General features: G+C 40.2%; 1 protein-coding gene and 1 long non-coding RNA gene across 5 annotated transcripts in view; both read left to right on the top strand.

Annotated features, from left to right (window-relative positions):
* LOC132535287 (uncharacterized) overlaps positions 1-24,188 on the top strand; it is a 422,795-nt gene that overhangs the window by 304,217 nt on the left and 94,390 nt on the right. The gene's annotated exons all lie outside the window — the stretch shown is intronic.
* The window catches only part of STK32A (serine/threonine kinase 32A), a 171,566-nt gene that overhangs the window by 52,988 nt on the left and 94,390 nt on the right, over positions 1-24,188 (top strand). For all 4 annotated transcript variants that reach the window (XM_016185286.2, XM_016185287.2, XM_007516361.3 and 1 more), the window contains one exon: positions 20,816-20,989. In XM_016185286.2, the coding sequence (XP_016040772.1) occupies positions 20,816-20,989 (174 nt within the window). The remainder of the gene's footprint in view (positions 1-20,815; positions 20,990-24,188) is intronic.

The following is a 24,188-nucleotide window of genomic DNA, read 5'->3' on the forward strand; positions in this document are numbered from 1 at the left end:
TCTTTTGATAATTCTATGGATCTTTCATCCATTTTTTTATTGGTTGCTTTCTCAAGCAACCAGGATCTGAAAATTATCTCAAAATTTCAAGGTCTGTGAAAATTATCTGTGGCATCTTTTCATACATTTTTTTGTCATAGATACATTATTTGTTGAATCTGCCATTTATCTTTTTACTATGGTTATGATGATTTTTTAATTGAAAAATCTTGGCTTTACAAGGTGTATAATTTATCCATCCTTTCCCTCATTCTCTGCCCTGTTTAGGAAAGCTTTGCCTTTACCAAGGAGAGACTACTCAATCTTCTTTCCTAGAAGCTTTTTTGTTTCAGCTTTCCCACTTAGATCTATAATACAGGGTCAAGATTCACTTTTTCCCCATATAGATGTTTAATTAACCTAACACCAATGATTCCAGGGTTTATCAGCACTGTTTCTCAGCAACACATTAGTTATCTAGTCAGGTTTCCATGTATCTGTGAGTGTCTAGACTTTGCTCTATTGATCTCCTTGTGTATTTTCACACATTTTCACACCATTTTAGTTACTTTAGCTAAGGCTAATAAAATAATCCAGTAATATAAGCCATATTTCCTGGACAATCTTGATTATAGGTGGCCCTTTCCAATTCCATATAGATGTCATATCAGCTTGCTAGCTTGTATTTTAAGGCTGCTAGCATTCACATTGGGTTGCATTGACTACATTCATTCGGACAGAATTAACTTAGTTAAAATTTTTTAAACCATCCCATTTAGAAGCTATATACTTAACTATTTAACTACATGTATATTTAGTTTCTGTCTTTGGTTACAAGTTTTAATATAAAGTTCTAGCATATTTATGTTTTATTATATTTCTCCCTTTTTTAGCAGTGATTTAACAAAGTATTAAAAATGATAATACTGGGAGTTGGATGGTAGCGCAGCGGGTTAAGCGCAGGTGGCACAAAGCGCAAGGACCTGAGTAAGGATCCTGGTTCGAGCCCCCGCTCCCCACCTGCAGGAGAGTCTCTTCACAGGCGATGAAGCAGGTCTCCAGGTGTCTCTCTTTCTCTCCACTTCTCTGTCTTCCCCTCCTCTCTCCATTTCTCTCTGTCCTGTCCAACAACGATGACAACAATAATAACTACTGTTGGTATGCATGAGACCCCTTCTGTTTCATTTGGTTTAAATCCCCCCTGCTTAACACTATTCTATTTACATAACCACTGCATTCTATTTACATAACCACTGTTAACCAGCACCACCCTCCCTCCAGGGCATTGGTGGTTCAGTGATAGGATTCTCGCCTGCTCTGCCCCCTCCTTGTCACACTCTGATTTTCACCAGTCACTTTTCTCTCCAACCTCTCTATGTCACATCCTGTTTCCATCCTACTTGGCAAGTATATATAAAGACAGCATTGTGAGTTTTAGCATACTTGAGTTTAGCTTAGCTCGTCTTAGATTGTGCTGCGTCCTGCATGAATAAAGAGATACTGCCTACAGCTCAACCATGAGTCCCTGGTCGTCTGTTACCCGCCCATGAAGCCAGCCAGCGAAAACAACCTAGCCCGGCGAAAACAACAACTACAACAATAAAACAACAAGGGCAACAAAAGATAATAAATAAATATTTTTAAAAATGATAATACTTCAGGGGTGAAATTACAGTGTATTTATATTTAAGTGTATTACTACCTTTATTTAAACTAGTTTATTTCATATTTTATATACTTTCAAATAGCAAATATTGATTAAAATTTTCTTTTCTTTTGCCACCAAGGTTATCACTGGGGAGCATGCATGCACAAGGAATCCACCTTTCCCTTTGGTCATTTATTCTTTTTTCCTCTTCCTTTCTTTCTTTGTTTCTTTCTCTCTTCCTTCCTTTCTTTTTGATAGGACAGAGAGAAATTAAGAGGGGAAGGGGAGATAAGGGCGGGGGGGGGAGGGAGGGAGAGGGAAAGAGAGAGAGAGAAGTAGTACTACTTCATGTTCATGAAGCTTCCCCTCTACAGGCAGGGACCAGGGGCTAGAACCTGGCTCCTTGTCATTGGTAATATGTGTATTTAACTGAGTGCATCACTGCTTGGCTCTCCTAAAATTTTATTTTCTAGTAATATGTATATTACTAGAAAATGACATTAATTTTAAATTTGACTTAGTGTCTAGTCACATTGTAAAATTCTTTTGTTATTTTATGCTAGTTTATCTATGGATTTTTTTTTATTTTTAATTTTAACTGCTTACAAACTAATGATGACACTTTTAGTTCTCTAACTCTAGTCTTAACTTTTGCTTTTTTTGCCTGCTGCACTGGCATTGAGAACAATCCTGAATGTAGTGGACATCCTGCCTGTGGTTTCCTGAGGGTGGCTTTCAGTATGTCAGTTTGCTGAAGATTCTTTGTAGATAATTCTTTATCACAACAAAGAGGGTTCCTTTCTGTCTTAGTTTGTTAGGATTTTTTTTTCCTTTCAGCATGTATAATTTTGAAATTTTATCAGATGTGTTTTATTTTTTATCAAGATTATTTCTGCTATGTGGTAAATTGACTGGCAAGACTTAGAACACTTTGGACCCTAAAATAAATTCTAGTTGGTTGTATTTAATGATCCTCTTATATATAGCTCTAGATACTATATTATATAGTTGAATATATTAATCTATTTGTGTTACTACTCACATGTTATTTTATTAATAGAGTTAATATATTTGCATATATTAAAATATAAACAAATGTAAATGCAAATGAACCTGAGCTAGCGGAGTGGAAGAAATTGGTCATGCTTGATGCCAAGGGGAAAAGTGCGAGGGGTTGGGGGGAGAGAGAGAGAGAGATTTCAGAGATGGTGATTTGGAGCACGGATATTGGATTGTCCGTAGGTAGAAGTTGGAGGTACTTCTCCCACTGTAATTGTGTATACATGTAAGCTGGTGAATTTTCTAGTAAGCAGTTGAAAGAGTTCTACGACATTACCTCTATGATATGTGAAGTCATTCATTGAAAAAGACAGTGGGTAAAGTTTTGAGGAGAGAAACTGTTAGGTGAGTAAAACAGTTACAATAAATCTCAATTGTAGTACCCCTACACTCAGAAGTTCTCTAAGGCCCTCAGTGTGCTGACAACTTACAGTTAATTTTAATTGCTTATAAATGTAAAGTTCTTCTAAAACTGCACTTAACTGAGGAATAAAAACATTAGAGATCTGTTTGATATGATAAATGATAATTTTTTATCAAATCACAATCACTTTCAGTTCTTTTTTTTATTTTGAGTGAGGGAAATGTAATAGAAAGTAGATGAGGAGGATATCTAAGTCTAAGTAGACACTATTTCATTATGAACTTCATACTGACTCACTGCAGATTATTGTGCACTTTTGCTGTCAGGTATATGTTTTGCCTTAATTTATGCATACATGTGAACCTATGCTCTATCTCATAGGACCTGGTCTATATCTAGGTTTTGGGACTTTGTTAGGAAGTGAACCACCAAAATGGAATTAGAGAATCCTATGAAAGGAAAGGTCTCACCCGAGTAGTGAGGCTGACGTCTCTGGACACAGTCTGAAGTGAAGCATACTGAAGTGGTATTTGATTAGGTTGGGATCAGATGCAATATCATTTGGTATGAATTGAGAGAAGCATGCAGAAAAGTGATCCCCGCCCTAGAGGTTCCAAGACTGGGGGAAATATAGGCTCTATAGAGGAAGCAGGACGTTCCTGTTATCTTAGGGTTTAAGAAGGCAATAGATAGTTATTGCTATAATCACAATATTTGGCAATTGGGTTAATTTTGAAATACCACTTTGTTAAGATTTGCTGTATCATGCACAACATCACCATAATTTATGTCTTTTGAGATTATTTGTATATAGCTGTGCCACCGTTTGCTTCTGTTCTCTGTGGTCTAAGCTTTTAAGAGAGTAAATAACATATGATAAACATATCAAAGACTCAGCCTATGGTCTGTGCATTAAAAAGTTTGAGACATTCAATTGATTTTTCCCCCTCATATTAATTAAATAGTGGTTTATATGACTAAAAAATAATAGGAGTGTACACAAACACCGTTCCCACCACCAAAAGACTGTGTCCCATCCCATTCTCCCCCGACAGCCCCACCCTGTAAAACTGAACTCATTTTCGGCTTCACTTTTAGTTCTAAAGTAACATGTTTCAGTTTGGAGGGAGGGAGCTGGCAACTTCTGCTTCCCTGTTAATAATGTTCAAACTGCTAGATTATCAGAATTAGAGATGAAGAAATCTGTGAGTTGAGAGCAGTGGCAGGAAAGATCAAAAGCATCCTGAATCAACTGAAGAGGTAGATCAGTTGGTCAAACATAGGACATATGTAAGTTAAGTACCAGGTTCAACCCCTGACACCACATATGCTGGAGTGGAGCTCTGGACTATCTCTTATAAAATAAATATATAAATATTGGTGTTTTTTTTTTTTTGCCTCCAGGGTTATTGCTGGGGCTCAGTGCCTGCACCATGAATCCACTGTTCCTGGAGGCCATTTTTCCTTCTTTTGTTGTTGTTGTAGCCTTGTCTTGGTTATTGTTGTTGGTGGTGTTGTTTGTTGTTGGGTAGGACAGAGAGAAATGGAGAGAGGAGGGGAAGACAGAGAGGGGGAGAGAAAGACAGACACCTGCAGACCTGCTTCATTGCCTGTGAAGTGACTCCCCTGCAGGTGGGGAACCAGGGGCTTGAACCGGGATCCTTATGCTGGTCCTTGCGCTTCGAGTGCACTTAACCCACTGCGCTACAGCCCAACCCCCTAAATCTTGTTGCTTTTTTTTGTAAATTTAAATACAAAGTATTTCAGGAAACTCAGTAGATCTAGCCTGAATGGGAGCCATAGACAGATGAAGGCAAGTGGGATGCTTGCAAAATGGAAAGGCTAAGATGAGAGAGACGGTAGAGGGGGATGTAAGCATCTTGGAATGGTGATAGGGAGTCCTCTCTCTGGCCTGGGACACTCAGACAGGTGGGTGCAGCATGGCCAGAAAGGGAGTAAGTTGCCTTTCTATTTAGAGAGGCAGACAGACAGACAATATCCTGTGCCAGCTGAACTTCTGTCTCTCCACTTCACTTCCTCTGGAGAAAAAGTCCATCAAAATGTGTGACTCATCCAGTCCCAGAACCTCACTGATTGGCACTTAATGACTTAGGTGCTGCCTGACTGAGGGTATTTTCCTCCTCTCTGAGCCCTGAGTTCTTTATTTGCAAAGTTGTGACCTGGACACCCCCCAAAATAGGTCTTTACTGGATGTCTACTCTGTGCTATGAACATTTTAGGTTTAGGGGTACATAAAGAATATAAGAGAAAAAAATTCCAACCCTGAGAAGTATACATTTTATTTTTTATAAAACTAGAAAATGTTTATTGTTCTTTCCCCTCAAACTGTGTTTTTTCAAATGGGCCAGTAGAAATGGGGAGGACATCATAGCACTGAGGCTTCCTCAAATTCAATGGGAATCAGGTTTGAACTTGGGTCATGCACATGGCAAAGCAGCACACTATACAGGTAAACTGTTTTGCTGGCCCACACATATATTTTAATTATAATAACCTGTTTGCTTGTTGTGATATATATTGATAGGAAGACCAGTAAATACACTTAAGTATCAGGTACCAAGAATAATTTTTACCCAGCACATATTTGAAATCAGTTGTTTACTTTTACTGAGTCATAGTCCTCTTTGACAATGTAGTGATGTCTCTCAACCCTTTCTCAGAGTATGGTTATGAGGGACCAGGCAGTGGCACACCTTCTTGAGGGTACATGCCGACATGTATGAGCATCTGGGTTTGGGCCCCCACTTCCCACCTCCAAAGTGCGGTGGTTTCCCAAATGGTGAAGCACTGCTGCAGGTGTCTATCTTTCTTTCTTTTTATCTTTCTCTCCTTTCTCAATTTCTGTCAAATGTGAGGAAGAGGAGGAGAAGGAGAGGTAGAAAAAGAGGAAAGAAGAAGAGGAAGAAAGAAGAAAAAGAGAAAAGACTTAAAGAATCAAGCCCCAGCAATAACCCTGGTGGCAATAAAAATCAAATAAAAAGAAAAAAGCATTTATGGTTTTGAAATGCATGAAATACAGGAGATCACTAGGAAGATAGAATACACTGAGCGTCAGGGTTCCTTGGGCGGAACGAGGCAGGAGAGAGTTTGCTAAAGGGGTCTTCTAGCATACCTTGGCAGCGGATGATACACAGACATCTTTAGGGTACCCTTGCGGAGAACAGAGCATCTTTATTGACACAGTTACAAGTTTATAAAGGGGTAACTGTGCAAGGGAAGTAGCCAGCTGGCCAATGAGGTCAATATCTCCTTATAAGGGAGAAGAAAGCAAGGCAATGAGAAGGTATGGATGATGATTTAAGAATGGGGAAATAGAAATATAAGGAAGGCCAATCCCACCAACAGGAGGAGGGGTGGGGTTGATTCAGCTAGGCTGATAGGAAGGTTGGAATTCCCCTGTGTACTCAGACCACATCTCAGTCGACCACAAGGCTGGCATTCCAAGGGGAGGCTGATAGACGAGCTTCTGGGGGGGTCAACCATCCATGCTCAAACACATTAGACCCACAACTGAGGTGGTAGTAAATAATACAAAATTATATGATAATTAAAAGGTTTCCCCTTTTCATTAATACTGTCCTCATTTTGAAAACATATTCACTTTCCTATTCAAGTTCACAGGTAGGCATCCAGAACTCCACCCATTGAGGGCAGAGCTGTAGGTAAATTCAATTATCTTTACAACCCCATGAAACAGACATTACTATCCTTCTTGTCTCTACAGATGAGGAAAGTGAGGCATAAAGAGTTTAAATAATATGCCCAAAGCTAGGAAGTGATAGAACTGAGATCTAAACTCATAGTCTGTATCTAAAACCTGTGATCTCAGATGTGACTTAGCACAGGGCTTTGTCAAGGTTAGTAACAGTAACTGATAATTGAGTAGGAAAGAGAAATATATATGACTGAGCACATCCCAGATCTCTCTCTCATCCTCTGGCTGAGTGCCCAACCACTCTGAGAGTCACAAGTGGCCACTTGTGATCCCATCTCTGATCCAAACTCATGCCACTTAGCTTGTCTTTCTTCCATTGCTACATGGTTCTCACAAAATACAGAGAGCATTAACTTCTCACTTATTTTTGTTGCTACATGAGTTGCAGTCTGATTTAATTGTTTTTCATTTTCATCCAAGCTTGTGTCTGGGTTTTCTTTTAGGGTAACAAGATGTTGTTATTCCCCTTTGCCTGTTTACCCATTATATTATTCTCTGAGGCAACCATCTCAAGAGATTATGTAGAACATAATAGGAGCCAATTTTAAGTAACATCTCTGGAACCAAATACCCATGAGCTGACAAGATGCTACAAAAACAGAATCTACATTTCTGTCCAGGCAAAGATAAGGGCAGGAGGAAAGTCAACCACATTTTTTTTTTCCACTGTATTAACAATGAAGACTTGTTCATTTACTTGAGGCTTTAATCTGTGGGTTGAGCCAGGCAAGTATGTGTATTACTTCTCCTGAATGATATTCAGGTCCTTCTGTTCATATCTCTCACAGTATCCTGAATCATTATTCCATAGTCCTTACCACAGGTAGGTTATTTTGATGTTTATTTATTGATTTATCTATGAGAAAAAAACAGAGTATCACTCGGCACATGTGATACCTAGAATTGAGCTCAAGACCTCATGCTTGAAAGTCCAACATTTTACCAATTACGCCACATCACAGGCTACTACTACATGTTATAAGATATACCTACATAAATATTTATCATTTATAGATGATTGGCTTCAAGAAGAGAGAAATCATGTCCTTTGATTTACACTTTTTCCCTTACCACCTTGTACAAATAACTATACTGTAAATATTAAGGGAATGGGTGATGGTGCACTTTTTAAAGCACACATGTTACTTTGTACAAGGACCTGGGTTCAAATCTGTGGGCCCCACATGCAGGAGGGAAGTTTCACAAGCAGTGGAGCAGTGCCGCAGATATCTCTCTTTGTCTCACTCTTCCATCCCACTCCACCCCCTCTTGCTTAATTTTTCTATCAAAAAAAGAAAAAAAAAACTGCCAGGAGCAGTTGTGCTGATACCTAACACAGCATTAATCCTGGCGGAAAAAGGAAGTACGTAAATAAGTATTAAAATTATAGTTAAATGAGCAAGTATCTATTATGTGCCAAGCTCTGCCAGGGATTGCTAATGGGTACAAATAAAGCATACAGCCCTTCAATCTTCAGTCTACTGAGAAATTTAGGCACTAACATAGGGATGGTTAGGGTGCAATGCAATCATCTATACTTAGGTTTCTTGAATGTTTTATAATAGAGAAACACATGGGTGTTATGAAAGCACAGAAAGGTAGCTTCTAATTTACATTTGATGGGAGATGCACTCAGGACAAGAGACTTCATGTCTCCTGACATGTCCGTGAAAGTTTATTCTGGGTAGGAGCAGCAACATAGCTTGGATAGGCAGCTGTTTTGTCACATGTGTGACCCAGGTTCAAGCCCTGCCCCTACTGCACTGAAGGGAGCTTCGATGCCCTCTGCCTTTCTGTCTCATGATTTTTATCTGAAAAAAGGAAAAACAGAAAAGAGAAAGTTTCTTTTGCCTGAAAATGACCGTTTAATGAACATTTGTTATAATTATATGGTAATTTTCTCAAATCATTCTAGCCGCTGCCAAAAAGATCTACATTCCAACTCAAAATTATCCATGCTTACTGGAGGTGTTTATGCTTAGTAAACTAATAACAATAAAAGATAACAATATGATTTCTATTATATGTGAAATATAGGGAATTGAAACAAATAAACTTGAAAAAAAAAGTGGCCAAACTTCCCTGTAATCTTATAATCCTGCAAACAATTATTAAATCACTAATAAAAAAAGGGCGCAAATTATTCATGTTCCATGTTTGTGAAGTTTAAAGTGTTTAAAGTGTTTTTAAGTGTTTAGTCTGGATATTTACATAAGAGGCACTAGAGTGGGTGAGTATACTCACATATATTTTAATGAGAGCACTTAAGTAAGCTTTATTTCTTGGAATATTTAAAGATGTATTTGCTTATTTTTTTAAGAAAAGAGAGAGAGAGAGAGACCAGAGCATTAATCTACTCTGCGGTACTTGGTGATTGAGCCTGGGACCTCAGGCTTGCAAGTCCTCAGCTCTGCTGCTAAGCTATAATATTTCTCTAGTCTTAGTAGAACTTTATAAGGCCCTTTATGAAATATAGAAAAGGGAAATTCCTGTTTTATATCTTTCATGTGTGTGTGTGTGTGTGTGTGTGTGTGTGTGTCTTTTAAAGTTGTGGAAATTTGACAACAGACTTGTGAAAAAACGTGGAGAGAAAAACACTGTTCTATTGGTGGTGGTAATTCAAAATGATATGTCCACTAAAGAAAGAAATTTGACTTGACTGGGCAAAATTACATATGTATTTGCTCTCTGCTTTAACAGACCTTTACCTTAAAGTCCAGTTTTAGAAGCCTTTGTCCAAGAAAAAACACAAAAAGAGCACAGAAAGACACGTCTAATGGTTTTTGCTATTAGACTGACAGTAACAAAAAGAATGGCAACAACCCAAATTTCCCTCAATAGAAAATAGGTTGTGTAAATGCATGGCTTTCATAAAAGGTAGCACTGTGCAATTGAGAAACAGAGTGAGATATATCTCTACTTCGTTTGCTTGCCAGATTCTATTAACTTGGAAAAGCTATGTGGCTTCAAATTGATTTACAGGTTCAGTATAATCCCTATCAAAACGCCTGTTGGGCTTTTACAAAACTTGACAAGCTGAGCTGAAGATATGCTAGAAATGCAGAGAATTGGAAAGTCAAGAGGATAGCGAAAAGAATCTTCCAAAAGAAGATCAAAGCTGGAGGGGCTCACACTTCACAATTTTAAAACTCCTCCAAAGCTACAGTAATCAAGCCCATGCTGACATAAACAGGCACAGGACAAAGCTGAGAGTCTAAAAATAAACCCTGACATTTATAGTCAATTGACTTTTGACCAGGGTACCTATTCAGTGGGGAAAAGTCTTTTCAACAAATGGTGGCTGAGATGACTAGGTGTATATATGTATATGTGTATGTGTATGTATGTGTATATATATATATTCTAAAGGTAAGAGCTAAAGCTATAAAGTTCTTTGAATAAAAATTAGTATATAATCTTGACTGAATCAGATGTTGTTTCTTAGATATGACAACACAAGTAATAATGGGGAACATAGATAAAACACATACCACCAAAATTAAAAGCCTTTGTGCCTTACAATGTCAGTACCCCTGTTACCTTACAATCTTGTTAATAATTATTAAATCACCAATATTAATAATAATAGTGAAGATAGGGCTAAAGAACTAGCTTACCAGGTAAGATATGTCCTTTGGTGTACAACTGAGATAAGAGAGCTGACACCACTAAGGAATGCTAGGGCACCTGGGGAACTTTCTGTGTCTCAGTGTCTGGCTGCCTCTCTATCTGAATGAAAAGTCATCCCAAGATTGATGAAATTCAGCATATGTGAGGCCCCAGATCCACAAAGGACAAAAAGAAAAAGAGAAAAAGTGAAAACCCGAAAAAAAAAAAAAAGAATGAAAAAGTGAAAACCCCATAGAAAGTACTTGCCAGGGGCCAGGTGTAGCGCACCTGGTTGAGCATACGTTACTATGTGCAAAGACCTAGGTTCGAGTCCTTGGTTCCCACCTGCAGGGGGAAGCTTCATGAGTGGTGAAGCAGTGCTGCAGGTGTCTCTCTGTCTCTCTCCCTCTCTATCCCCCCTTCCCTCTTGATTTCTGCCTGTCTCTATCCAATAAATAGAGATAAAAAAAAGTGATTGCCAATTCTATATGGGACTTTATAAGGTAGTTGAATCTAACAATGTAAAAGACATTTAGAGCTTAATAATAAATATCTTACCTTTAAATTAAACGAATGTTCTGAATATATATTACTCAGAAGAGATAAACAACTTACTAACAAGGGCATAAAAAGAAGAGCCTTGGAAACGGTGGCTAAGTGAAATAAGGCAAATTCTGCAAAAGGACAAATATTTTATAATTCTACTGGCATGAGGTTCCTAAAGTAGAAAAAAATCAGAGAGAGAAAATAGAGATAATAGATACTTGAGAAGAGAATGAATAGAAGATTACTACATAGGTTTAAAGCTTCTATCTGGGATACAGAAGACATTTTAGAAATAGCAGTTATAGTCGCACCACACCATGAATACCTGAATTTTACTTAAAATAATTAACCTGGTAAAATTTACATTTCAGTTACATCTCTGCATTAAAATATTTTAAATTACTAGTAGAGGGAAATTATTGAAAATTAAGGATAGAAGGTAGACTTTTCTCAACATATTTTCTGCATATTTGCTCCTGAAAACACATTAAATAGAACTATAAAAAAATTAAGTTTAAAACATAGGATGTAAAGTAAAGCAAGTGAATTTAAACACAGCTCCAGTTTGTGGTATAAATGCTGAAGTTATTTCAAGTAGCTCTAGTGACTTTAGCATAATCATTAGTAGAATATACCCTAATTAAGGGGGAAAAGCTTATAGCAAATATATCTTAAGATGTTGTCAGTGATGGTATTGTTGGAGGTTCCTGTTGATACTGCTACTTTTGGGATGTTGTTTGTGAATTTAAGTATCTAGGTGACAGTTATAAAGAAACAGGTCTTTCAGTGAGAGAGAAAGGAGCTGCTATTCTAATACTTATGAATTTGAGAATTTCTGGGCCAGCAAGATAGCTTATTTGAGATTGAGAGGGTGTCTGCTTTGTCATGCACTTGACCCAAGCTCAAACCTAGTCCCCACTAGATTGGAGCATGCTCCAGGACTATGGTGTTTTTCCTTCTTTCTATCTGAAAAAGCCATCCAGTAGTGAAGTCCCAGTGACAACAACTAAAAAGAAGAAAAGTGAAAAAAAAAAGAAAAGAAAAGAAAGAATAAAAGGGGTAATTCTCAAGTATGAATTAAAATTATCATTGTGAACTTACATTTTCTCTTTAATTACTTACATGTATATACATGTGGATAGTATATGTATATCTAGATCTATTTCTAGTACTGTGCACTAAAGGACCTTGTAGCAATGACATCCCAGTTGCAGCAAATGTTTCTGTTACCCAGTTAGCCTGCAGGAAGTGTCCATAATAGCCAGGAATATCTTTTCACATCAGAAAATCAGAAAGCTATGAAAATCTACTGAGGTCATAGAAATATAACACATGATTCAACCTGACTGTTCCTACTGGCCAGACAATGGACATCCTGCCTCAAGCATCAATAGGATGATAACATCAAATTAACAACTCCATTTCCGTGTGTGTGTGTGTGTGTGTGTGTGTGTGTGTGTGTGTGTGTGTGTGTGTGGTGTGTGTACATATATTCAACTTTTGATTTTGGAGGATGTTAGGAAACCAACAAGTCATTTTAAAAGATGTGAAATAAAGGAAGTAAAAGAAACACTTTGTATATGCAGAGTAAATCACTGATGCAAGATAATTTCTCTAAAAATATTCCAGTTGAAATACAAAGTCCAATGGACAGATTTAAAATATTACAAATCCTAAAGAATTTGAGAGTCTAGGCATTCAGTTGATCAATAACTGTTAACATTTAAAAAATAAAAAGATAGATATATGGGTCTAGAGGGTAGCTCACCTAGTAGAGCACACCTATTACTATGTGTTAGGACCCAGGCTCAAGTCCCTGGTCACCACCTGCACAGGGAAGGTTTAATGAGTGGTGGAGCAGTGCTGCAATGTCTCCTCCTCTCCCTCTCCCTCTCCATCTCCCTCTCTCTCTCCACCTCCAGGGTTATCTATCACTGGGGCTCAGTGCCTGCACTATGAAGCCACTGCTCCTGGAAGCCTATTGGTTAAGACAGAAAAAAACAGACAGCAGAGGGGGATAGAGGGGGAGAAAAAGACACCTGCAGCACTGCTCCATCACTCATGAAGCAACCCCCACCCTCATTGTGGGGAGCCAGGAGCTCAAACCCAGGTCCTTCCATTGGTCCTTGGACATACTATGTGCACTTAACCCGACATGCCACCACTTGGCCCCATCTCTCTTTATATGTACTTCTCTCTGTCCCTCACCCTCTATCTGAAAAAATGACCACTAAGAATGGTGAAATGGTGCAGGCATCGAGCACTAGCAATAACCCAGGTGGTAAAAAAAGAAAAAGAAAAGAAAGAAAAGAAGAAAAAGACACATTTATTAATGACATGCCTCCTGATCAAAGTTCCCAGTACCATCTGTGAAGTAGCCTTCCCCACCACCAAATCAAACCTGGATCTCAGCCAAGCTGGAGAGGTAACCACTAATTTTCAGGAAATAAAGAGTTGAATGTGAGGAATGACATGGCATGAATATAGTCAGCACAAGTCAGCCTGCAGAAAAAATGACTTAGCTTATTCAATGAAATATCACTAAAAAATAAAATACAATCAGTAGAATAAAATCTATTTTAAAGGAAAATATATTGGCCTCATTTGAAGTTATTGATATGACCTAAATATTATTTTTTATAAAGTTTAAAAAATATTTATTTTCCCTTTTGTTGCCCTCGTTTTTATTGTTGTAATTATTATTGTTGTTGTTACTGATGTCATCATTGTTAGATAGGACAGAGAGAAATGGAGAGAGGAGAGGAAGACAGAGAGGGGGAGAGAAAGTTAGACATCTGCAGACCTGCTTCACTGACTGTGAAGTGACTCCCCTGCAGGTGGGGAGCCGGGGGCTGGAACCCGGATCCTTAGATGGTCCTTGCACTTCGAGCCACGTGCACTTAACCTGCTGCACTACCACCTGGCTCCCATGACCTAAATATTCTATACAATATTAAAAAAAAAATTTATAGATTAAGAAATGTAAGCTCTGTGGTCCAGGAGGTGGCACAGTGGATAAAGCATTGGATTCTCAACCATGAAGTCCTGAGTTCGATCCCCAGCAGCACATGTAACAGAGTGATATCTGGTTCTTTCTCTCCTCTTATCTTTCTCATGCAAAAATAAATAAATTCTTAAAAAAAATGTAAGGAGTATTTGATGAAAACTATACTCTAGATAACAACAGTAATAATAGTTATTATTGTTGTTGTTATTGTTACTATTATTATTGGAGATAAGGTTTCATTTCACTGCTTCCAGGCTGCTTTATAAAAGGAGTTTATTTGGATGTGAGGTTGATCTGGCTGTGATATCTGCCACCCCAATGATCGCCAGGGTTGATTCAGTTGATCTGGCTGGCTAGGTGGGTGTCCCCTTCCTCCCTCACCGCTCCATGTGTGTCCCTCCCAAAGCTGCGCGCTTGGTTGAAGAGGATGGCCTTCCCCGAATAGAGATGGATGTCGGGTCTCTTCTGTCGAGGGAGTAATGTGCTCTCCTGCTAGAACGTCCAAAAGTATTTTATTTAATGAGAGAGAGAGAAACAGAGAATCAAGAGCACTGCTCTACTCTGGTTTATGGTTAATTAGGCATGACATCTGCTGTGCAACTCAGGCATCAAAGTTCGACATCCTCGAGGAAACACTCACAAAAGACATATCTCTGATATCTGATTACTGTAAAAAATGGCGACTAATCCTTAGCACTGCAAAAACGGCATCATCTGTTTTCCATCTACACCATGCCTCGGCCTCGCATGAGCTTAATGTGCACTTGGCGATACAAGAAACCGGCATGAAGCCCAGCCAGTCTATCTTGGCGTTACTCTCGATCGCACTCTGTCATTTCACGAACATCTGATAAAAACTGCAGCAAAGGTGGGCGCAAGGAATAACATTATTGCAAGACTGGCCAGCTCCTCATGGGGCGCGAGCGCTTGCACACTACGATCATCATCTCTGGAATAGCATTATGCTATTCCACTGCAGAATACTGTGCCCCAGTATGGTTCCGTAGCCCCCATGTCCACCTGGTCGATTCCAAATTATATTCCTCCATGAGGATAATTTCTGGAACCATCCGTTCCACCCCGGTTCCATGGCTGCCAGTTCTTAGCAACATCGCCCCGCCAGATATTTGTCGGGATGTGGCATCATCTAAGTTCATTTCCCACGTCTACGCTCGACCAGACCTGCCAATATATGCGGATATCTTCGCCCACCCTGTCCAACGCTTGACGTCTCGTCACCCAATCTGGTCCCCTACGCCTACACTGAACTTCTCTGTTCCAGACTCTTGGAAACAGAGTTGGCAATCAGCTGAGGTAAAGAACAAACACCTCATCACAGACCCCTGCAAGCGTCAACCCGGCTTTGACCTAGCACATTATGATTGGGCCCTCCTCAATCGCTATGGAACAGGCCATGGCCGGTGCGCCGCTATGTTCCATCGCTGGGGAGCCAGAGACGACCCGAACTGCCCCTGCGGCTACAGACAGACTATGACCCACATAGTCAACGACTGCCACCTCTCCAGATTCAAAGGAGGTCTCGAAACTTTACATCAGGCTCAACCTGATGCTGTTGACTGGCTATGGAAGAAGGGCAAATGCTAGAAGAAGAAGGGATTGAACCTGAGACCTCAAAGCCTCAGGCATGAGAGTCTTTTGCATAACTACTATGCTATTTCCACAGCCCCAGGCTTTTTTTTTTTTTAAATTTCCAATAGGGAAACACATATGGCTTGACCCATGTTCCAGTAAAAAAGTCTGTTCATTCAGGGTGACTTTAGTCAAACCATCACTACCTTCCTCCAGTTCAATGGGGTAATATTTTAGAGGAGGCAGTTATGTTACTTGTCCCTCCCTGGTTGGGATCTCCACCCTGCCTCCAGTGGGGATCTGAGCTGGGCCCCCTTCCTTTATGCTCACCCAGTTCTTCATAGGTTGTTTCTATTGTCAGCTGATCGGGTTTATGACTTACTCTCACTTCTCCCTTTACTTATTATTATTGTTTTTATGCAGTATAAACACATAATCTCACCAGTCCGGGGCACTTTTTTTTTTTTTTCATTTAGACAGAGAGTAGTAGAGAAAGGGAAAGACATCATAACACTAGAGTTTCTTTCAGTGCCATAGCACCTTCCATGTGGTGCTGGAGCTCAAATCTCAGCCACATATTATGGTAAGGCATGTTCTCTGCCTAGCTAGGTAGTTTGTTTCTCAACTTTGGTACCCAGTCCTCATCACCCCAACCCCATTTTCCACCTATCTTAAAAGGCCTTACTTATATCTTATGGGCTATTGTCCTGTCCATTATATCAGCTGAGAGCAGCCTCAGATGCAGTAGTCCAAAGCAAGATTACATATTAAGATTTAATTACATATTATATAATACAAGATTACATATTAATTAGCACACCATGATTCACCCAGAGACTTGTAAAAAAAAAAAAAAAACACTAGAATTTGTAATGTTGAAGTTGAGAAGATGCTGAACACTACAGCCCAGGATCCAGGTACCTTCGCTGCCCCCATTCAACTGTGGCAGAAGTGACTGTCAGTCATTGTAGAGATGTGATAAGTATCAGCTCTTAAAAGAAGATTTATAAGAAGTAATGGGATTCCCCCCCCCCCCCCCCCCCCCGCCTCCAGAGCACTGCTCAGCTCTGGTTTATGTTGATGGGAGGTGGGGGTGGGAGTTGCTGATTTTGGGACTTCAGAGCCTCAGGATAATAATGCATAACCATTATGTTCTCTAACCTCCACCCAGCTCTTAAAAGCTCTAGCAAGTCATCCTGGGAGGTGGTGCAGTAGCTATAGTATTGGACTCACAGACTCACAAGTTGAAGTTCTGCAGTTCCATGCCTGGTTTTACGTGCACCATAGTGATGGTCTGGTTCTCTGTCATAAGTAAATTATTGGGGTGGAGGGTGTCATAGTTGCTGCTGAAGCTCTAGGAGACATATGTGTGTGTGTGTGTGTGTGTGTGTGTGTGTGTGTGTGTGTGTGTGTGTGTATAGTTATTAACTTTAAATACTTTATTTTAATGAGAGAGAGGGATACAGAGAGAAAGGCCAAAACACTGCTCAGTTACGGCTTATGGTGAGGCTGGGGATTGAATCCAGGACCTCAGAGTCTTAGATGTGAGGGTCTTTTGTATAACCATTATGCTGTCTTCCCCAGCCCTATTTACATTTAATTAAGAGAGAGGTTGCCAGTCAGAGAGGGAGGCATGGAGAAGGAAATCAATATAGAGGGAGAGAAGGCAAGAGATAGAGGACAGACAGCACATTACTGCTCTACCACTTAGGAAGTTTCACCTGTGTAGGTGCTCCCATGAAGTGGCTTCATGCTCCAACCGGAGACCTCAGATTCATGAGACCCTCCTGCTACACTAAGCATCTGTCTTCCCTCTTCCTTTCTCCTACCTTCTTTCCCCCTTTTTCTTTCTATTTTGTTTTGACAGGATAGAGAACTTGAGAGGGAGAGTGAAAAAAACCTGCAGACCTGCTTCACAGCTCATGAAGTCTCTCCCTCTGGCAGGTGGGGAGTGGGGGTTTGAACCCAGGTCCTTGTGCTTGGCAATGTGTGTGCTCAATCAGGTGCACTACCACCTACCATCTTCCGTTTTCAGATAGAAACAGAGAGGGACGGAGGGAGTGTACCAGGTTAAGTGCATGGATCCTCTAGAAGATCCAGGTTCCAGCCCCTAGCTTTCCACCTGTGTGGGGGGACGGGGGGGCTCACAAGTGGTGAAGCAGGTATGCAGGTGTCTTTCTCTCCCCCTTTCTATCTCCCTCTCTCTCAATTTCTCTTTTTCCTATCCAATAAAAAATGGCCTCCAGGAACAGTGGATTCATAGTGCAGGCTCTGAGCACCAGGGATAAGCCTGGAGGCAAAAACAAAAAAGAAGAAGGGAAGGAAGGAAGGAAGGAAGGAAGGAAGGAAGGAAGGAAAGAAGGAAGGGAGGAAAAATGGAAGGAAGGAAAGAAGGAAGAGAGAGAGACACACACATTAGCATCACTGCTTCCCCAGGCCAGTGGGTGCTGGGCTTGAACTATACACATGACAAAGCAACACACAATCCAAGTGAGCTATTTTGTTGGTCCTAAAACAATCATAAAAATAGCACCAAGGATTTCTCTCTCAGAGTTTTACAAAGTACTTCTTGTGTTTCTCTAACTCCTCTCCTTCCCCTCCCCCCACCCAGCTATGAACTTAATTTCTGATATGGTGTATGTGAGTCAGTCCTCAATAGTAAACAAAACTAGGTATTGAGCAGGTAAGCATCAGGACTGTTAGTCTTCATTAGAATATTGCTGTCTCAGATTAATGCTTCTTTGAATGTTCTCTCTTCCCCTTTATTTGCAAGTTTCTCCTTTTCTCCCTCACACAATAATCATTATGAGGAAAAGTAAATGTTCACAGTACACTTCTCCTGTCATTGATATTCAGCACCTACTTTCTAAGCAAATAACATGTCACTAGGAATTGGTTTGCTGCCCTGGACACTGCTCACAGACACATAATTCTTTGATTCAGATACAACTTTAAAATGTACTCTCTGTAGCCTCATGTCAAGAGAAGCATATCAAAACAATGTTGCTACCAAGCACTGTGTTCTGAGGAAAACAAAACAAACTGTCAGCAGGAGTGTGTTTTTACAAGAAGCTCTGTGCAAACAGCAAAGGTCCAGTCAGCTCCCCAATGTCTCATATTCTCTTCCATCCTCCACTCCAGCGTTCCTTCAAGTTTTGCTGTGTCTGCCCCTCAGTCCTGCTTAAACCCCTCTGACTTCTCTCCAGACATCTCTCCATCGCCTGTGAAGAGGCAGTTCCTGCCATGGAAATAGGCCCTGCCCGCTGCTTCTCTTCTAACCTCAAACTCCCCCTCTAACCTTTTGTTCTTTCAAATGTCTCTGCTTCCTATTTGATGTTTTCTCTCTGAAACCTCACTTGTGTATGTGCGTGCATGAACAATTTCACTGCTCCCCAGCCAGCTTTTTTTTTTTCCCATTAAATTTCAGATAGAAAACAGAGAGATAACACATCACTGGAGTGTCCCCTGGTGCTGTAGCATTCCCATGTGGTAGCAGGGCTTAAATCTGTGTCATGTGCAAGGCATGGTATACTGTCTACCAGTTGAACTATCTCCTGATCCAGAAATCTCCCTTCTGGACAAGGAAAACTCTTCAACTCTTTGTGCTCCACTGTTTATTAAGTGTCCTATTGGTACAAGTTACTTACACTTTGTTGAGCCTTTCTTCCTTTGTAAAACTAGGGGCATCAGAGCAACATAATCTGGGGCTGTAGGGTACTAGCAGCAAAGTTCTTATTGCTGGCCCCACAGATGAAAGGAAACATCAGATACACTAGCTTACCTCCCTTTGTAGTTAATTTGGCTTCTGGGAAAGTCATGATGCATTTTTGCATAGTAAAACATGGAAAAATGAGTCATAATTATTCCCATGACCCAGTATTATTGTCACAGTCCTTCAGAGTTTAACTCGGTTTTCCCTTCTGCTAGGAAGGCTTCTCTGGCTGTCCCAACCCAAGAACTGGGCCAGTTACTTCCTTATGTTGTGCACTTTTTTCTTTTTATATATATTTTTATTATCTTTGTTTATTGGATAGAGACAGTCAGAAATTGAGAGGGAAGGGAGGGGTAGAGAAGGTGAGAGATAAAGAGGCATTTGCAGCCCTGCTTCAACACTTGTGAAGCTCTCCTCCTGCAGGTGGAGACTAGGGCCTTGAACCTGGGTCCTTACGCATTGTAACATGTGTGTTCAACCAGGTGCACCACTACCCGGCCCCTTGTGCACTTATATCTTTATTGACCTTTTATATCCTTCTCTTCTTATGAATCTGGTACCTGATTCGGAATAATATTGCTGAGCAGTAAGTTGTCATTGTGGAAGAGTGGGCATGAGTCCTAAAGCAGTGTGGGTACGGATGGTGTGAGCATTAACAAGTAAATATGGGCAGTAGTGCAGTGGGTTAAGCGCATGTGGCACAAGGACCGGCATAAGGATCCCAGTTCGAGCCCCTGGCTCCCCACTTTCAGGGAAGTCACTTCACAAGCAGTGAAGCAAGTCTGCAGGTGTCTTTCTCTCCCCCTCTCTGTCTTTCCCTCCATTTCTCTCTGTCCTATTAACAACAACATCAATAATAACTACAACAACAATAAAAAACAAGAGCAACAAAAGGGAAAAATAAATAAATATTAAAAAATGAATAAATGGGACTTTATTTCCGGTCCTTTATGGCTTTGTGTATTAATGCTTAGTGTGTGTTTACTATATTTCAGGCACGACACTATATATTCTACTATTACTTGTTCTTTACTATGCAGCTGTGATAGATATTCTTATTCTCCCCATTTCATTCTATTTTATTTTATTTTTTTAATCCAACCATTTTATTGGGGGAAATGATGATTTTCAGGACAGCTATTGATACATGAGTACAGTTTCTTATCTCCCTATGATGGGTGTCTACATAGCCCTCCCCCTACCAATAACCTCTCTTCACCATTGAGCCCTGGGTGCCTGATGCCCTTTCCATGCCACCACCACCCCCATCCCCCCTTAATTCAGTCTTTTTCTTTGCTTCAATACACCTTAACAGTTCAAGTTTGGCTCTGTTTGTGTTCCCCTTTTCTTGCCTTCTTAAATGCCACCTATGTTATCCCCATTTTAAACGGATGGAACTGAGGACCCTAGGGTTGTAGAGCTAGTGGTAAAATAAGATCTTATTCCCAAAGTCCAAGCTCTCAGCTCAGTACCTTTCTCCTAGGACTCACTAGGTCGCATAGGCCTCTGGCCCTCCTGAGTGTGTACCTATACTTAGAACGTGTTCATGTGGAACTCTCCTCCAGGTACTCCTTCCAAGATGAGGAAGACATGTTCATGGTGGTGGACCTCCTGCTAGGTGGTGACCTGCGCTATCATCTGCAGCAGAATGTCCGATTCCAGGAAGACACTGTGAAGCTCTTCATCTGTGAGCTGGCCATGGCCCTGGATTACCTACAGAGCCAGCGCATAATTCACAGGTCAGTCAAGTCCCAGGGGACAGCCCTGGGCTGAATGCACAGGATTCTCAGCCTGCTGCATTCAATACGTCTTCCTGGTACATAGTTCTCACTTCATTCTTGCAGCAGTTTCTTAAGGTAGGCTTCTTATCCGGGTTTTGTTTGTTTTTTTTTCATGAAAACATTCATCTGAGTACATTGAGCTGAATTTGCCTAAGGTCACAGTTAGAAAACAAAAATCGGTGAATATTAGTGCCATTTTATCACCTAGCCAAGACAGAGGAGGAAAGGTGACAAATGAATATTCAATGATTAATTTAGAGAGAGAAGTGGAGGAAGTACATGCAAGAAATGAAATGAGGAGGAAGAAAATTATTGGGATGAGGTATGCAGGTGGTGGTGCACCTGGTGGAGCACATATGTTACAGTGTGCTAAGACCTGCGTTCAAACCCCCAGACTCCACCTGCAAAGGGAAAGTTTCATACATGGTGAAGCACTGCTGCAAGTGTGTGTCTCTCTATATCCCTCTCTGTCTCCCCGTGCCTCCCAATTTCTGACTGTATCTATTCAATAAATACATAAAGTTAATTTAAAAAAAAGAAAATTATTTGTGGAGAAAATGTTGAGTCCTGACATGTGCTGCTCACCTAGTCGATATTGAATTCCCAGTGTGTGAGCTACTAATTAGACAGTGAAATCATTGGTCACCTTCACTGGGACTCTTTATGTTAAATTAAAAAAAAAAGAGATAATAAAAGAAGCTATCAACCCAAATAGAAAATGGAGACAAAGGACAAGATGTTATAAGGAAATCATTAGTTTAATGATATTCCATTTAGTATCTCCCTTGATTCCTATATCCTGTCTCCCATGATAGGTTGTCTACACACCATTCCTACCACCAACTCAAGTCTCTCTTTACCATCCTGTGTATTAGGTATAAAAAATTGATTTGTATATGCTATGTTATGGGTTTTTTTAAGTTTTTTTTAATTCTTAGTTGTTTTTTTAATATTTATTTATCCATTTGTTACCCTTGCTGTTTTTTATTGTTGTTGATATCGTCATTGTTAGATAGGACAGAGAGAAATGGAAAGAGGAGAGGAAGACAGAGGGGGAGTGAAAGATACCTGCAGACCTGCTTCACTGCCTGTGAAGGGACTCCCCAGCAAGTGGGGAGCCTGGGGCCTCCAACTGGAATCCTTATGCTGGTCTTTGTGCTTTTCCATGTGCGCTTAACCCACTGCGCTACCACCAGACTTCCCTAAATTTTATTTTGTTACTATTATTTTTCTACCAGAGTACTCATTGCTCAGCTCTGGATTATTGTGGTATGTGGTGGACTGAAGGGGACTGAACCTGGGACTTGGAGCCTCAAGGCATGAGAGTTGATTTGTATAACCATTATGCTATCTACTCTCGCACTAGTAGATGTTAAATTACTCAGTTTATTTATAAGAATTTTTAACCTCGGAGTGGGGTGGTAGCGCAGCCGGTTAAGCGCACGTGGCACAAAGTGCAAGGACCCTTGTAAGGATCCGGTTCTAGCCCCCGGCTCCCCACCTGCAGGGGAGTCACTTCACAGTTAGTGAAGCAGGTCTGCAGGTCTCTTTCTCTCCCCCTCTCTGTCTTCCCCTCCTCTCTCCATTTCTCTCTGTCCTAACAACAATGACATCATCATCAACAACAATAACTACAACAACAGTGAAAAACAACAAGGGCAACAAAAGGGAAAATAAATAAATATAAAAAATTTTAAAAAAGGAATTTTTAACCTAAACACTGGCAAAGCAAGTACTACTAAAAGGAAAAAGCCATAGGCAAAGGAATGAAGAAAAACTGCTGTGAGTGGTGGACTCCCACTTCCGCATTCCAATATCCCTGGTGGAAACCCTAGTGGACTCTGATTGCAGCCAGTCTGCTCTCACTTTTGCTATTGTCAACTCCTTGGTGGACTCTGGTACCCATCAATTTATGCTGCACCAAGCTTGAAAAAAGATAAAAGGTTGTGTGCTAAGGTAGAAAGTTTTCAAGTCTGGTAGGAATGGACCCGAAGCCCTTTTAATGAGAAATAAACACCATAACTCCCTGCCCTCCACAGGGCCTCCATCTAGTTCTTTGGTGACTTTTGATCTCTTACACTGTAGAGCTGTGTTATGGACTTTTTTTTTTCTTAATACTATCTACTGATATCCTACTAAATGCTAAGTGCTGCTAAATACTTTCACATGTCATCTTATTAGATTTCAAAACACAAAGAGGATTCCACATTTCATGGCAATATCCCTGTTACACAGATAAGGAAACCAGGTTCAAAGATACATCAAGGACAAACAGCTAACCAGTGACCTTGCCAGGATTTTTTTTTTCAATTTTTTTATCATATTTATTTACTTATTGGATAGAGACAGCCAGAAATTGAGAGGAGGAGGGAAGCTAGAGAGGGAGAGAGACAGAGACACCAGCAGACCTACTTCACCACTCGCAAAGCTTTCCACCTGTTGGTGGGGACCGGGGGCTCAAACCCGGGTCCTTGTGCACAGTAGCATGTGTGCTCAACCAGGTGTTCCACCACCCAGCCCCACTTTGCCAGGATTTAAACCTGGATCTGACCCCAAAGTCAGATCTCTGTCTACTGCATCAGTGTGCATTGATCTCATATATATAATACACACATTAATTAACTACACATCACTAAATTGAAAGCCAATACATGTGACTATTCCTGTCATTGCTAATCTATGAAGGAGTTGTTAAGCTTTGAAGTACAATTATGTCTCATTAATTAAAATTTGATTTGCTAAAGCACTAGGCTATCCTTTTTTTAAAAAAAATTATTTATCTTCAAGACTTCCTTTGTTGTTGTTTTTTAATATATTTTATTTTAATGAGAGAAGAATTCAGAGAGAGACCAGAGCACTGCTCAGATCTAGTTTATGGTGGTGTGGTAGACTGAGCCTGAGAAGCCTCAGGCAAGAAAGTCTTTTTACATAACCATGATGTAGTCATCCCCTCCTTCCCCCATTGGACTATCCTTGGTATTTTTCTGGGATTTATCTGGATTCAACAGGAGGGTATAAAGTTGTGGCATTATAATTCTTAGATTTTCAGCAGGAACCCAAACCTGGCTTTGAGCAGGGGTGCCTTGGCTTATAGTTTCATTATTGATTATTACATAACTATTATTGAATTTCCTGTCTTTAGAAGGGCCTCCTTATA

This window comes from Erinaceus europaeus, chromosome 2, assembly GCF_950295315.1.
Source record: "Erinaceus europaeus chromosome 2, mEriEur2.1, whole genome shotgun sequence".
NCBI classification, from domain to species: Eukaryota; Metazoa; Chordata; class Mammalia; order Eulipotyphla; family Erinaceidae; genus Erinaceus; species Erinaceus europaeus.